This window comes from Salmo salar, chromosome ssa16, assembly GCF_905237065.1.
Source record: "Salmo salar chromosome ssa16, Ssal_v3.1, whole genome shotgun sequence".
Classification (NCBI taxonomy): Eukaryota; Metazoa; Chordata; class Actinopteri; order Salmoniformes; family Salmonidae; genus Salmo; species Salmo salar.
The window spans coordinates 53,462,539-53,477,222 of NC_059457.1; the positions used below are offsets into that span (position 1 = coordinate 53,462,539).

At 41.5% G+C, this 14,684-nt stretch overlaps 1 protein-coding gene across 6 annotated transcripts in view; it reads right to left on the bottom strand.

Moving 5' to 3' along the window:
* The window catches only part of armc9 (armadillo repeat containing 9), a 97,140-nt gene that overhangs the window by 78,636 nt on the left and 3,820 nt on the right, over nt 1-14,684 (bottom strand). For 5 of the 6 annotated variants that reach the window (XR_006759786.1, XR_006759787.1, XM_014149853.1 and 2 more), the window contains exons 3-10: nt 13,385-13,510; nt 13,006-13,176; nt 10,004-10,159; nt 9,778-9,870; nt 4,703-4,727; nt 3,610-3,767; nt 1,882-1,980; nt 580-615 (exon numbers count right to left, since the gene is read on the bottom strand). Coding sequence is in view for 4 of the 6 variants with exons in the window: in XM_014149853.1 (XP_014005328.1) it covers nt 580-615; nt 1,882-1,980; nt 3,610-3,767; nt 4,703-4,727; nt 9,778-9,870; nt 10,004-10,159; nt 13,006-13,176; nt 13,385-13,510 (864 nt within the window). In the remaining 2 variants the exon portion in view is untranslated. The remainder of the gene's footprint in view (nt 1-579; nt 616-1,881; nt 1,981-3,609; nt 3,768-4,702; nt 4,728-9,777; nt 9,871-10,003; nt 10,160-13,005; nt 13,177-13,384; nt 13,511-14,684) is intronic. The other variant, XM_014149854.1, reaches the window with a different exon arrangement.

Here is a 14,684-nt window from a genome sequence, read left to right on the forward strand (position 1 = left end):
TTTTATTTTGTAAAGTGGTTTCTTGCATCAAATAACACAACAACATTCAGTGGGTACAGCCTCAGTGTTCACAGTAAACACGCACTGGAATTTGCGGCAGACCTGAAATTTGCTCAGTGCCGAAAGAAATTAGAGGGAACATTGGTTGGGACTTGTATAAAAAGAAACAGAGAGGGCTGAGATCGATGTTGTCATACGTACAAGTGGCCTTTTACCTTCCTAATGGTATAGCCAACAGAGAGAGATGATGGCAATCTATGGACGGGGGACAAGTGGATGCTTATTGAAGTCGCTGGCTATGCCCCCTGAGGGATTTCACCAAACAAGCTGCATCCTCGCCAGACAAAAGGGAACCATTCTTACGCGAAACAAGGACAAACATCCCATTAAACGAATCTAATGAGAAGTAGAGAAAACACTGGAGTATGGGGTCAATACAAGGAGCCATGTAAAGGTATAGGGGAGAGGAGGAGAGGTGGAGAGGTGGAGGGATAGACCGACAAGGCAAGGCGCGAGCAAGACGGGAGAACGGGAGGGGGACGACAGAACAAAATGGATGAAAACTTCAGTAAAACTTACATATCCGTCATCATAAGGACTCATAGAGTAATATCCCTTCGTGGACAGACAATCACACAGAAACATACACACACACACACACACATAAAAAAAAGAAGCAGTTGAATTGAAGAAGTCATAAACACACAAGCTAACAGATACACTAGGCCAGTTCAAACCAAAATGAAGAAGCACATCTGGGATGTGGTCAGGACAACATTGAATGTGAGGAAACGGATCTATTGGTTTTGATGTACTGTATAAGTCCATTTCAATGATATGAGAATAGAGGGTATCATCAGAGCACATCAGCCAGACCTTCAAACATAGGACAAACTGTTTTTTTTTCCAGAAACACAACAATAGTCTAGTGGACCTTAGAGGAACACATACACATGTGATGTACCCTGTGTATGTCGTGCAGATACATACAGTACACTACCACGCAGACCCTACGTTGACAAGTGGAGTGACAGAGCCTTTGGCTGCAGTGGGTACAGTACCTTTTGGGGTTGAGTCAACGGAATGAGTCATTCTGTTAAAACCTCTCAACGACAAGGCACTTTCGTATCAACCTTCTGCATCAGTACAGCACACTACGTAAAGTTATAGTATATCGTGGCAACCTTCTGCATCAGTACAGCACGCTACGTAAAGTTATAGTATATCGTGGCAACCTTCTGCATCAGTACAGCACGCTACGTAAAGTTATAGTATATCGTGGCAACCTTCTGCATCAGTACAGCACGCTACGTAAAGTTATAGTATATCGTGTAAAGGATGTTACCATCTCGCTCAGATTTTAGACTCAAGCTGTGGGGTGTGCCTGTGTGTGTTCTGTTTGGGGGTGACGTCCTTGAGAAACTTGGAATAAGTCTCAGACTGAGGAGTGCCGCTGTATTAACAGCAAACTGGACAGCTTAGAGTTGTTATGAAAATGTAACAAACAAAGTCAAGTTAATGCACTGGAAATACAGTATTATATAATTGGGTTCTAACTTTCCTACTTGGTTAACCTTTAGTCCTACCAACGTGAGGCTAAAGAAATATAATGTATTGCTACATAATGCTATGTCACATGTAAAAAAAAAAAAAGAATCTAATTTTGTTGGTCACATACACGTGTTTAGCAGATGTTATTGCGGGTGTAGAGAAATGCATTGGAGAGTCATTCACTCAGGAGAAAGTGGAGAGGCTATACCGTAGAAAGTACACTACCTTTCCCATAATTGTTTCTTCTTCTACTAAAATGAGCGCTCTACAGTGCTCATGGGAAATTGAGTGTTTCCTCATCAGTGAAGGGTGGTGTGTGTTGTCACTCACAGTGCCAGGCCTGGTGAAGTCGATGCTCTGCGCCGCACTCTGCCTCAACTGGCTACTGAAGAGACGCACGCACACACTCTGGAGGTATTCCGGGGAGATCTGCAAAACACAACAGCATCAGAACATCCCAACTGAGCTCTGAGAGGAGTGTGTGGGGAGGAGGGAGGAAAGGAAGTATGTTGTGAATGTAGCATACATCAGTCATCACGTGGCTCAGTTGGTAGAGCATGGTGTGTGCAACGCCAGGGTTGTGGGTTCGATTCCCATGGGGGCCAGTACAAAAGAAAAAATGCATGAAATTAAATGTATGCATTCATTATTGTAAGTCGCTCTGGATAAGAGCGTCTGCTAAATGACTAAAATGTAAAATGATGTATGATGGTGCTATTATACTGTTTGTGTGTGTTTGGTTTTACTATCCTTGTGGGGAACAAAGACCTCACAAGGATAGCAAAACAAGGAAAATTCAGACAAATGGAGACATTTTGATGGTCCCCACAAGGAAAAAGGCTATTTTAGGGTTAGGTTTAGGAGTTAGGGTTGGTGGTTAAGGGTTATGGAAAATATAATTTTGAATGGGAATCAATTGTTTGGTCTCAACAAGGATTGTAAAACAAGGAAAATTCGGACAAGTGGGGACATTTCGCCAGTCCCTCAAAACAGGGGCCAATCAGGGGTTGCGTGTTGAGTCCCCTCCTGTACTCCCTGTTCACCCACGACTCCAACACCATCATTAAGTTTGCTGATGACACAACGATGGTTGGCCGGATCACTAACGACGATGAGACAACCTTTAGGGAGGAGGTCAGTGAGACGTGGCGGTGTGATGCCAGCACAACAACTACTCCCTCAACGTAAGCAAAGACAAAGGAGCTGATCGTGGACTACAGGAAACGGATGGTCTACCCATATCCACATCGACGGGGGCTGTAGTGGAGCAGATCGAGAGCTTCAAGTTCCTCGGTGTCTAAATCACTAAGGAATTATGTGTGTGTGTGTTCACTGTTTCAAAGGGTTTGTTGTATCTGTAGTGTAGATAACAGTCTGTTGGCTATCATGCAACTCCTTGTCATGCTAAACAGGCAAACAAACTAGGCTTCGCCCCCCCCAGTTCAAATCGAATCAAAGGTGATTTTTTGCGCACACAGATTTTCAGATGTTATCACAGGTGTAGCTAAATGCTTGTGTTTCTAGCTCCAACAGTGAGTGCAGTAATATCTAGCGATACAATAATACACACATAATCCCAAAAAGTAAAAAACAAGAAATGAAGAAATATCAGAACGAGCAATGTCAGCGTCCGTTATATATATATATATATATATATATATATATATATATATATATATATATAAAACTGAGTATACAAAACATTAAGAATACCTGCTCTTTCCATGACATAGACTGACCAGGTGAATCCAGGTGAAAGCTATGATCCCTTATTGATGTTACTTGTTAAATCCTTTCAATCAGTGTAGATGAAAGGGAGGAGACAGGATAAAGAAGGAATTTTAAGCAACTCAATATTAAGAAGGCGTTCTTAATGTTTTGTACACTCAGTGTATAAATGGTGTGTATGGACAGTATGTGACTAGAAAAGATGTGTACAGCAGTAGTTATATAGGATGAGCCATGACTAGAATACAGTATAAAGTGGGTAAAACAGTATGTAAACATTGTCGACAGATCTGGGACCAGGCTAATGTAACTGTACATGTTAGGCCCTACCATTTTCCCACTGACTGTAGCCTCCAGAGAGTCCACCAGCTCGGCAGTGACTCCTATCAGGTTGTGGTGGTCGGCCTGCATCTTATTGAACCTCCTCATGTAGCTGCTGGTCCTCTTCTCTGCTTCGGCCAGCTGCAGCTGCAGCTGCTGTATGGTGTCTGTAAACACATACAGTACACACACACACACACACACACACACACACACACACACACACACACACACACACACACACACACACACACACACACACACACACAAATAGAATCAAACAGTCACACACATAAGCCCACAAACATCTAGCAATTATTTTAGTTCCATAGCAGTAGAATGACTAGAATGGGATTCACAGGAAGTACAGCAGCAAGTCAGTAATAACCTATGTCTGTGTTAGCCAATCAATAATCAGAAGAAGATCTCAATCACCCTGTTAACCAGAAAGTTAATAAGCTAGCTAGCTAGTTCAGTGAGCTAGCTAACACTGTATAAACCATCGGTGGAAAATAAAATGCAAACTGGTTGAATATAGTAAAGTGTACATCTAAATTTAGTAAGCACACACTTAAGTTATAACTAGGCTTAGTTTGAACTTTCACATAGCTAGTGCAATCGGCCCAGGGTTCAATTTGCGGTTTATCAACAGTCAATTTTGCTGACATTACAAAAATGTGAATGCAAATTCCATATTACCATGGCAATTCAGCATCAGTTGATAACAATCCAAATTACCCTGGCAACTGTACTGCCTGACATGCATTTAGGTTACAGTATTGACTAATACATTTGCAGTATCAGTATGTGTCCGTCATTGGCTCTAACCTTCAATATTGAGATGTGTGTATACCACGTTTACTGAAGGATAAGTCACAACACAAGGAATCATTGTAAGTATGATGACTCATGGGGCTCATTCAGCACAGTCTACAGTAGTTATTTTGTCAAGTGAAAGAATTCCACAGACTTGTTTAGATAGTGAAAGGTATGAAAGGCCATCTGATGTAAAAAAACTGGAGAAGACTGGAGAAGGACAATGACGGAAATAGAATGACAATAGAATGGAAAACATAAATTATATTTCTATGGGGACAATCACCTTTGGTATTCCTTCCGCCATCCTTCTGCGTAATGCCCCGGTTAAAGAAACAATACACAATCATATTCATATTCGGTATCGCTTGCCATGCGGCAGCAGAGATAACAGATTACTGAGACATTTTCAAAATATGCAAAGGATATCCTGCATCATTCTATCTGACAGGTGTTTGTCTTTCCAATTGAAATGACGGCCGCATTTCAATGTTTGTTAAAGGTATGCATCACCAGCAGAAAAAGGGAGAAAGTTGTTTCAAGTCAACATTGGTTGGTCAACACTACCAGTATTAATGTCCATCAGACTGGAACAGTGGAGTGGAGGAACTCCCATGCAGACAGTAAACAAGCCTTGTCGTCTTGCCTGTTGGGTAAAGGCTGAGCTCCATAAATATTACGATAATATTATAATCCTGAAGGATTTTCAAGGCGGGGCGGATAAGGTTTAATGACGTGAATGGACGAGAAAGGAAAATCTATCCATTGTGTTTTCATACGAAAGCTACAATTGTTCTGATGTCATCGCCCTATCCAATTCTCTCACCAGTTGCCCTTACACCATTACAAGGGTCAGAGGCGGAATCAGATGGTTGTTGTTACACTCGAACATAGCCCGGCTTTCACAATATCAAAATCGGTTTTATTCCCCTGCCTAACGCTTGGGGAGGTTGCTGGATAGTATACAGTCGAGTGATTGCCTGAACCTTAACCATCACTTTAGTGGCTGAAAGAAAAGCTTTTTATTGGAGTCTTGAATACGCGTCACAGATGAGAACAAGAGTTAGCTGTATTTGGAGTGGCTTGAATCAGAGAGTCATTCTCAGATTTTGTTCCCCACTCACTGATTTTTCTTTCTTTTTTTTTTTGAGTCCTTTGTCTGTCTAGAATACGCTACAGGACTTTCACTTAGCATTCACTGACGCCTCAAAAGTTTCTAAGCCATCTCTGTAACTAAGGATGGTAAAAGCATTCTTTGAATACAGAGAACCTTAGGAAACTGGCCACTGGCTACTTTGGCAGGGTGAGAATAGAGCGTTACTACTTGTTGGTTAACACCTCAGTCCCTCTGTTTAGGAAACTAAGTACAATATCCTGATATTGGTCGTTTGAGACTGAAATAAATTGTTGTTGTGCACTGACTGTAAATAATCTATTCTCAGACTATGAGGAGTCGAAAGAGTCGAACGAAAGTTAGTTGTCAAATTTTGCCATTTAAAAAAACTGACACACAGGCATTTTTCCACCTCTTACGCGAAGGTTGGTAATTTAGCTGTCTAACATCAGCTCGCATCAGCATGTACTGAAGCCATGCCATTTACATTTAGGGGAATTTTATAAGGGGAAAGATTTGCTTTAAGATTTTAAATATTATTCATTTCCATGTCGGCTCTATGCCCGGAAAAGCCCTTGTCCGGAGCAAAGAATCCCAACTTCAAACTCAAAAGTGTTTTCAAAAGTGTTTAAAATTCAAAAAAACGAATGATTATTAACTGGAAAATGATCTTATGTAGTATGTTGCAATAGCCCTCTCTGACTTGAAAGAATATTTCACTGAAAACTGGGATTCCTAAAAAGAAAAATATAACGTGTATGGAAATTTGGTGAAAAAATGGGTTGGGTTGGAAAAAATGCCTGCACCCATTAGCTCTCCTGGGAGGATGGTTGACCACCCTTGATGTAAAACATTTCAAACAAATACATTTTATGCCTTTTTAAATAATTTGCTCATTCAATATTTCAAAGATCAAGTGGCAATGGCAGGCTGCAAATATTTGTATTCAGCTGAAGGAAGCACACACATCTTCATGAAATGTACCTTTTCCAGATCAGTCATATTTATCTTAGCTACCTTGGAAGTGTTTACTTTGTATGCTGACTAGAATCTATTGAGTTGCAATGTCCCATATATTGGATGCCTAAATCAACTGGAAGTATTGCATCTAAAAAAAACACGTTTTTACTCCAAATTATCTTAAAGAAAGGCTACATCTAATATTTTATCCCAAAAATACAGTTCGCAATTCACAAATTATTATTAAGATTCACAAATTATTATTTAGATTCACATGATTCGATTCATTGCATTTCCCCTTCACTGAAATCCAGATAGCTAATGTTCTGGAAGCTACAAAATCTGGACCCCTATAAATCAGCTGGGCTAGACAATCTGGACCCTCTCTTTCTAAAATTATCCGCCGCAATTGTTGCAACCCCTATTACTAGCTTGTTCAACCTCTCTTTCGTATTGTCAGAGATCCCTAAAGATTGGAAAGCTGCCACGGTCAAAGGGGGAGACACTCTAGACCCAAACTGTTACAGACGTACATCTATCCTACCCTGCCTTTCAAAAGTCTTCGAAAGCCAAGTTAATAAACAGATCACCGAACATTTCGAATCCCACCGTACCTTCTCCGCTGTGCAATCTGGTTTCCGAGCTGGTCATGGGTGCCCCTCAGCCACGCTCAAGGTCCTAAATGATATCATAACCGCCATCGATAAAAGACAGTACTGTGCAGCCGTCTTCATCGACCTGGCCAAGGCTTTCGACTCTGTCAATCACCGCATTCTTATCGGCAGAATCAACAGCCTTGGTTTCTCTAATGACTGCCTCGCCTCGTTCACCAACTACTTCCCAGATAGAGTTCAGTGTGTCAAATCGGAGGGCCTGTTGTCTGGACCTCTGGCAGTCTCTATGGGGGTGCTACAGGGTTCAATTCTCAGGTCGACTCTTTTCTCTGTATACATCAATGATGTCGCTCTTGCTGCTGGTGATTCTCTGATCCACCTCTACGCAGACGACACCATTCTGTATACTTCTGGCCCTTCTTTAGACACTGTTAACTAACCTCCAGACAGGCTTCAATGCCGTACAACACTCCTTCCTTTGGCTCCAACTGCTCTTAAATGCAAGTAAAACTAAATGCATGCTCTTCAACCGATCGCTGTCCGCACCCGCCCGCCCGTCCAGCATCACTACTCTGGATTGTTCTGACTTAGAATATGTGGACAACTACAAATACCTAGGTGTCTGGTTAGACTGTAAACTCTCCTTCCAGACTCACATTAAGCATCTCGAATCCAAAATTAAATCTAGAATCGGCTTCCTATTTCGTAACAAAGCATCCTTTACTCATGCTGCCAAACATACCCTCATAAAACTGACCATCCTACTTGACTTTCACGATGTCATTTACAAAATAGCCTCCAACAGTCTACTCAGCAAACTGGATGTAGTCTATCACAGTGCCATCCGTTTTGTCACCAATGCCCCATATACTACCCACCACTGCGACCTGTATGCTCTTGTTAGCTGGCCCTCACTTCATATTCGTTGCCAAACCCACTGGCTCCAGGTCATCTATAAGTCTTTGCTAGGTAAAACCCCGCCTTATCTCAGCTCACTGGTCAACATAGCAGCAACCACCCGTATCATGCGCTCCAGCAGGTATACTTCACTGGTCACACCCAAAGCCAACTCCTCCTTTGGCCGCATTTCCTTCCAGTTTTCTGCTGCCAATGACTGGAACGAATTGCAAAAATCACTGAAGCTGGAGTCTTATATCTCTCTCACTAACTTCAAGCATCAGATGTCAGAGCAGCTTACCGATCATTGTACCTGTACATAGCCCATCTGTAAATAGCCCATCCAACTACCTCATTCCCATTTTGTTATTTATTTTTTGCTCCTTTGCACCCCAATATCTCTACTTGCACATTCATCGTCTGCAGATCAATCACTCCAGAGTTTAATTGCTAAATTGTAGTTATGTTGCCACTATGGCCTATTTATTGCCTTACCTCCCTAATCTTACTTAATTTGCACACACTGTATATAGACTTTTCTATTGTATTATTGACTGTACGTTTGTTTATTCCATGTGTAACTCTGTGTTGTTGTTTGTGTCACACTGCTTTGCTTTATCTTGGCCAGGTCGCAGTTGTAAATGACAACTTGTTCTCAACTAGCCTACCTGGTTAAATAAAGGTGAAATAAATAAAAAAATAATAAAAAAATAGCAAATGAACTGAATCCCAACTAATACAATGTCGAAGTGGATCGTTAGTTTCATCTCCCCAAACATATATAGCTTAAATTAATAAAATGAATCCTTAAAAAAAAAGGGAATAAACTTTGTATGGGCTTATTTCGCAAGTGTCGGGGAAAGGTTTTTAGAGACATTACGAAAATATGAATTCACATCCCCTTTCCCAGATTGGAGATGCCAGCCCTCGCCTATAGGCCTACTGTTTCTAATGTAGATAAGACAGCTTCATGGTATCAAAACATTGCATTTTAAAGAGAGAGCATTGCGCCTTTTTTTGAACATATTCCCGCTATTTATCCAGACACCAAAAAAGCTGAACAGATGAACACATTTTGATTTGCATTGCAATTATGATCCCAATAGTAAGTCTAACTCTACATCTATTGCAGCCTACTCTTAAAGAACAGATATGGATAACATGGGTTCATTGTAGGCTTATCAAAACATGCCGCCGCCGTCGAGTCACCGACACACGTATCAGCGAGCGGGCATATCACACATCTCGCTGACTTTTTGGGGATTTTTTTATTTATTTTTTAAATCGTCCAGATTTGAGAATTTTGGAAGACAATCCTGAGACCAAAAATCTGAACAAATAAACACATATTTGATTTGTTGGAGGGGGGGAATTGCATTGAAACAAATGTTTTATTTCCAAAGATTTCCTGCCCGTAAGGTGCCACTATTATATTTATTTATTTTTATTTAACCTTTATTTAACTAGGCAAGTCAGTTAAGAACAAATTCTTATTTACAGTGACAGCCTACCGGGGAACAGTGCCTTGTTCAGGGGCAGAACGACAGAGTTTTACCTTGTCAGCTCGGGGGATTCGATCCAGCTACTGGCCCAACACTCTAACCACTAGGCTACCTGCCGCCTCACTAGTGTATATAGGTTTTATTATATGATATTATGCTGTGAACGTATGTTGTAAACGTTTTTTTTTTTTATGCTGCTCAGATTGACCTTCCTGGTGTGACCTCAGCTTAACTGAATATGGGTCACATTTAACGATTCTTGTCAAAAGGATACATATAACGACAGAAGCCTTGGAGTGTTGGACACTTTCAGTGTCACAGTCAGGAACTTCTCCAACTCTTGCTTCATCTCTGGAATCCAGGAATCCTGATAACAACATACCATAGCAAAACATGGGCAGTTAGTGAAGTACAGCATATTCATTCATTCATTTATGTGCCCAATCAGCTAATGTTGATATGACATGTATAGTGAGTACGTTCAGGGACAATGGTGTCACCTGGAAGAGATCTCTGAAGGAGGGGTGCACCATGGGGTTGGGCACGAAGGGGAGGGCGTAGTAGGGTAGGAACTCAGTGGTCTGACTGAGTGCTGCCCCTCGCGTCTCCAGGTAGTTCTTGAAGTGGGTGATCCTCACCTCAAAGTCCGCTCGGTCCTGTGGGAGAAACACATTCAAAACGAAATTATTGATTGAATTTATTTGGTAATTAAAAGTAGTGGGCTGCTCCAGCTGGAGACAACATTGCTAAGAGTATTGGACTATTGATTTGGGACGGTAGTACTCTTGTTGTATACAGGCTCTGTATGTATTGATATGGGACGGCAGTACTCTTGTTGTATACAGGCTCTGTATGTATTGATATGGGACGGTAGTACTCTTGTTGTATACAGGCTCTGTATGTATTGATATGGGACGGTAGTACTCTTGTTGTATACAGGCTCTGTATGTATTGATATGGGACGGTAGTACTCTTGTTGTATACAGGCTCTGTATGTATTGATATGGGACGGTAGTACTCTTGTTGTATACAGGCTCTGTATGTATTGATATGGGACGGTAGTACTCTTGTTGTATACAGGCTCTGTATGTATTGATTTGGGAGGGGAGTACTACCATATCACTGTTGTATACAGTGCATGCGGAAAGTATTCAGACCCCTTCCCTCATCAAATCTACACACAATAACCCATAATGACAAAGCAAAAAACGTTTTTTCCAAAATGTTGCAAATGTATTAAAAATAAAAAACGGAAATATCACATTTACATAAGTATTCAGACCCTTTACTCAGTACTTTGTTGAAGCACCTTTTGCAGTGATTACAGCCTCGAGTCTTCTTGGGTATGACACTGCAAGCTTGGCACACCTGTATTTGGGGAGTGCTTCCCATTCCTCTCTGCAGATCCTCTCAAGCTCTGTCAGGTTATTTTCAGGTCTCTCCAGAGATGTTAGATCGGGTTCAAGTCAGGGCACTGGCTGGGCCACTCAACGACAGAAACTTGTCCCGAAGCCACTCCTGCGTTGTCTTGGCTGTGTGCTTAGGGTCGTTGTCCTGTTGGAAGGTGAACCTTCGCCACAGTCTGAGGTCCTGAGTGCCCTGGAGCAGGTTTTCATCAAGAATCTCTCTGTACTTTGCTCCATTCATCTTTCCCTCAATTCTGACTAGTCTCAGTCCCTGCCGCTGAAAAACATCCCCACAGCATGATGCTGCCACCACCATGCTTCACCGGAGGGATAGTGCCAAGTTCCCTCCAGACGTGACGCTTGGCATTCAGGCCAAAGAGTTCAATCTTGGTTTCATCAGACCAGCAAATATTGTTTCTCATGGTCAGAGTCATTTAGGTGCCTTTTGGCAAACTCCAAGCGGACTTCCGTCTGGCCACTCTACCATAAAGGCTTGAATGGTGGAGTTCTGCAGAGATGGTTGTCCTTCTGGAAGTTTTTCTCATCTCCACAGAGGAACTCTGGAGCTCTGTCATAGTGACCATCGGGTTCTTGGTCACCTCCCTGACCAAGGCCATTCTCCCCTGATTGCTCAGTTTGCCAGCTCTAGGAAGAGTCTTGGTGGTTCCAAAGTTCTTCCATTTAAGAATGATGGAGGTCACTGTGTTCTTGGGGACCTTCAATGCTGCAGAAATGTTTTGGTACCCTTCCCCAGATCTGTGCCCCGACACAATCCTGTCTCGGAGCTCTATGGACAATTAATTTACCTCATGGCTTGGTTTTTGCTCTGACATGCACTGTCAACTTTGAGACCTTATATAGAGAGCTGTGTGCCTTTCCAAATCATGTGCAATCAATTGAATTTACCATAAGTGAATTCCAAAGTTGGAGAAACATTTCAGGGAAGATAAATGGCAACAGGATGCACCTGAGCTCAATTTCGAGTCTCATAGCAAAGGGTCTAAATACTTTAATACTTTAATACATTTGGATAAATGTCTAAAAACCTGTTTTCGCTTTATCATAATGGGGTATTGTGTGTAGATTGATGAGGGAAAAAAATATTTAATCCATTTGAGAATAAGGCTGTAACATAACAAAATGTGGAAAAGGGGAAGGAGTCTGAATACTTTCCAGATGCACTGTATAGGCTGTGTATGCATTGATATGTTTATGAACTGTATTGTATTAACAACTTACGTTTTTTAAACACGTGACCAAATGAATTTACTCTGATGGGATAATACAAAGTGAATCTAATCTTATCTATGGTGCACAACTTTCACAAATGCTATAGATTATAGGTTATACAATTGCACTGGATAGGACCACCATTTTGATTTACTGGGAACCAAGGAGTGGTGAAGAGAACTTCACCAAACTAACCAGTGTGAATGGCTTGTTGCTAAGGAAAGGCTGCATGGTGCAGCGAGGCCATCTGTTGGCTGATGGTGATTTGATCCATTTTTTTTGTATGCTATTTTCTCACCACAGAGATGAGGGAGCTGATATGCAAAAGTACACAAAGCCAGGCTTGTGCTAAAAAAGAGCAACACTTAGCCTATAAGTCTGATATAAGAGGTACAACGTTGAGACAGAAAACGGAATACACCACACCTGGGTTCAAATAGTTATTTCAAGGTGTGCTCGATTGAGCTTGCCTTGTGCAGTGGTTCTCAAGCAGGAGTACTCGGCCTATCCACAGCAGGTATTTAAGAAGGACTCATGAGACAATAAGCCTAGTGGTAAAATGCACATGAGGATGTACATCAGGGGTACTACGGGCAAAGCAAAATGTCATTGGTGGTACAGTAACCGAACAAGGTTGATAACCAAAAAGGGCAAAACTGCTCATCTTGCATTCCATAATCAGGTTTAATTTCACACTCAAAGTATTTGAAAGAAAACAAATACTATTTGAACCTGGGTCTGGAACTCATACTAAAACAGAATTAGAGCTTGTGTAGCTTCTAACATATTTTTTTGAATTGCACATCCAACAGAGTGATCCAGTTAGTGGTAGTACTTCAGAATAAGGAGAGGAATATTATACATACATGTCTGCCCAAGTGGATTTTCAGGGGGAAGATGGTGAAGTGGACATGAAGGTAAAACTCCAGTTTCTGGGCATGAGGGTCACAGTCCCTGACCTCCAAAGGGACAAACTCTGTCCACAGCTCGAAGAACACCTTGAAGTCGCCGTCATCAAATGAGCTCAACAGGTCCTTCTGTAGGGAATCAGGAGTTTGTTAGTACCATTCAAATAGAACCTATCATCTTCGTCAAGGAATTTTGGAATGTGTCCTTTAGAACTTCAACGTCTGTGGTTAGTATACTATTTGGGGTATCTATGACGGATATCTGTCATTTCCAGCAATGGCCATAGAATGCAGCTTTATTTGTTTAATTGTTTTATTTTTTTAATCAACCATTTACCTGGATAATCAGCGTTTTCGAGTCCCGAAGACTGTTGCCTCTGGGCTTTGGAACAACTTTCCCCTTGTTTTTACACTCCTTCTCAAAGTGATGAACTGTCTCTTCAAATTCACCATACTTCAAATACTGGTCAAGAAAAAAAAAGAGAGAAGTTATAGTTTTCAATTCAGATTAAAACAACAAACACTACCTACTTTTATCCAAATACTACACAATTGCATGTAGTGACTGAGACTGAGTCGATTACAGTTAGACTGGTCCCAGACGGGCTACATAGAATGACACTGGTGCCGCATCGCTGCATGGTTAGCAACATTAAGCACATTTGACTTGACACATATGTGTTCGCAATGAGATGTCTTAAACCCTTGGATTTCACATACCAATGAGATGTGTTAATAAACCTTTGATTTCCCATACCCTTCATAATATACTCTTTCCAATGAGATGCCGTAGCCCTTTACAATCATACTCGTATACGGGTTGTAAAATGGCAGATTTGGGCACTGATAAACGCCTAAATTGCAACACAGTTGCTTTACAGTAACATGCTATACATGACATCAGAGCTCTGGAACTGTGCTTCAGTGTTTTGACTGACAGCCGTTCTGAACTTGAGCACCGCACAACGAGAAGTTGCCCCCATCACTCCTGCTGATTGGGCAACTATTGAACATTTTCGTGTTGTCTGAGTGACGGGGAAATGCTGGAAATTAAAGAGGACTCGATGTATTTTGAAAGATGAGATGTTGCAGATTATAATAAATACCGCTTTGATGTCATACAAACCAGCCAAATACATGTGAGTCCAAATGTGCACTTCACATTTCCAAATCATAAAACTCATGTCATATACAGAGTCAACGTTTATGATCTCTATGTTTGATGTACAGTTACAAGACGACAGCTATGGAACCCTGACCTGTTCACCGGATGTGCTACCTTGTCCTGGACCTGCTGTTTTCGACTCTCTCTCTACCGCACCTGCTGTCGAACTCTGAATGATCAGCTATGAAAAGCCAACTGACATTTACTCCTGAGGTGCTGACCTGCTGCACCCTCTACAACCACTGTGATTATTATTATTTGACCCTGCTGGTCATCTATGAATATTTGAACATCTTGGCCATGTTCTGTTATAATCTCCACCCGGTACAGCCAGAAGAGGACTGGCCACCCCTCAGAGCCTGGTTCCTCTCTAGGTTTCTTACTATGTTCCTGCCTTTCTAGGGAGTTTTTCCTAGCCACCGTGTTTCTACATCTGCATTGCTTGCTGTTTGGGGTTTTAGACTGGGTTTCT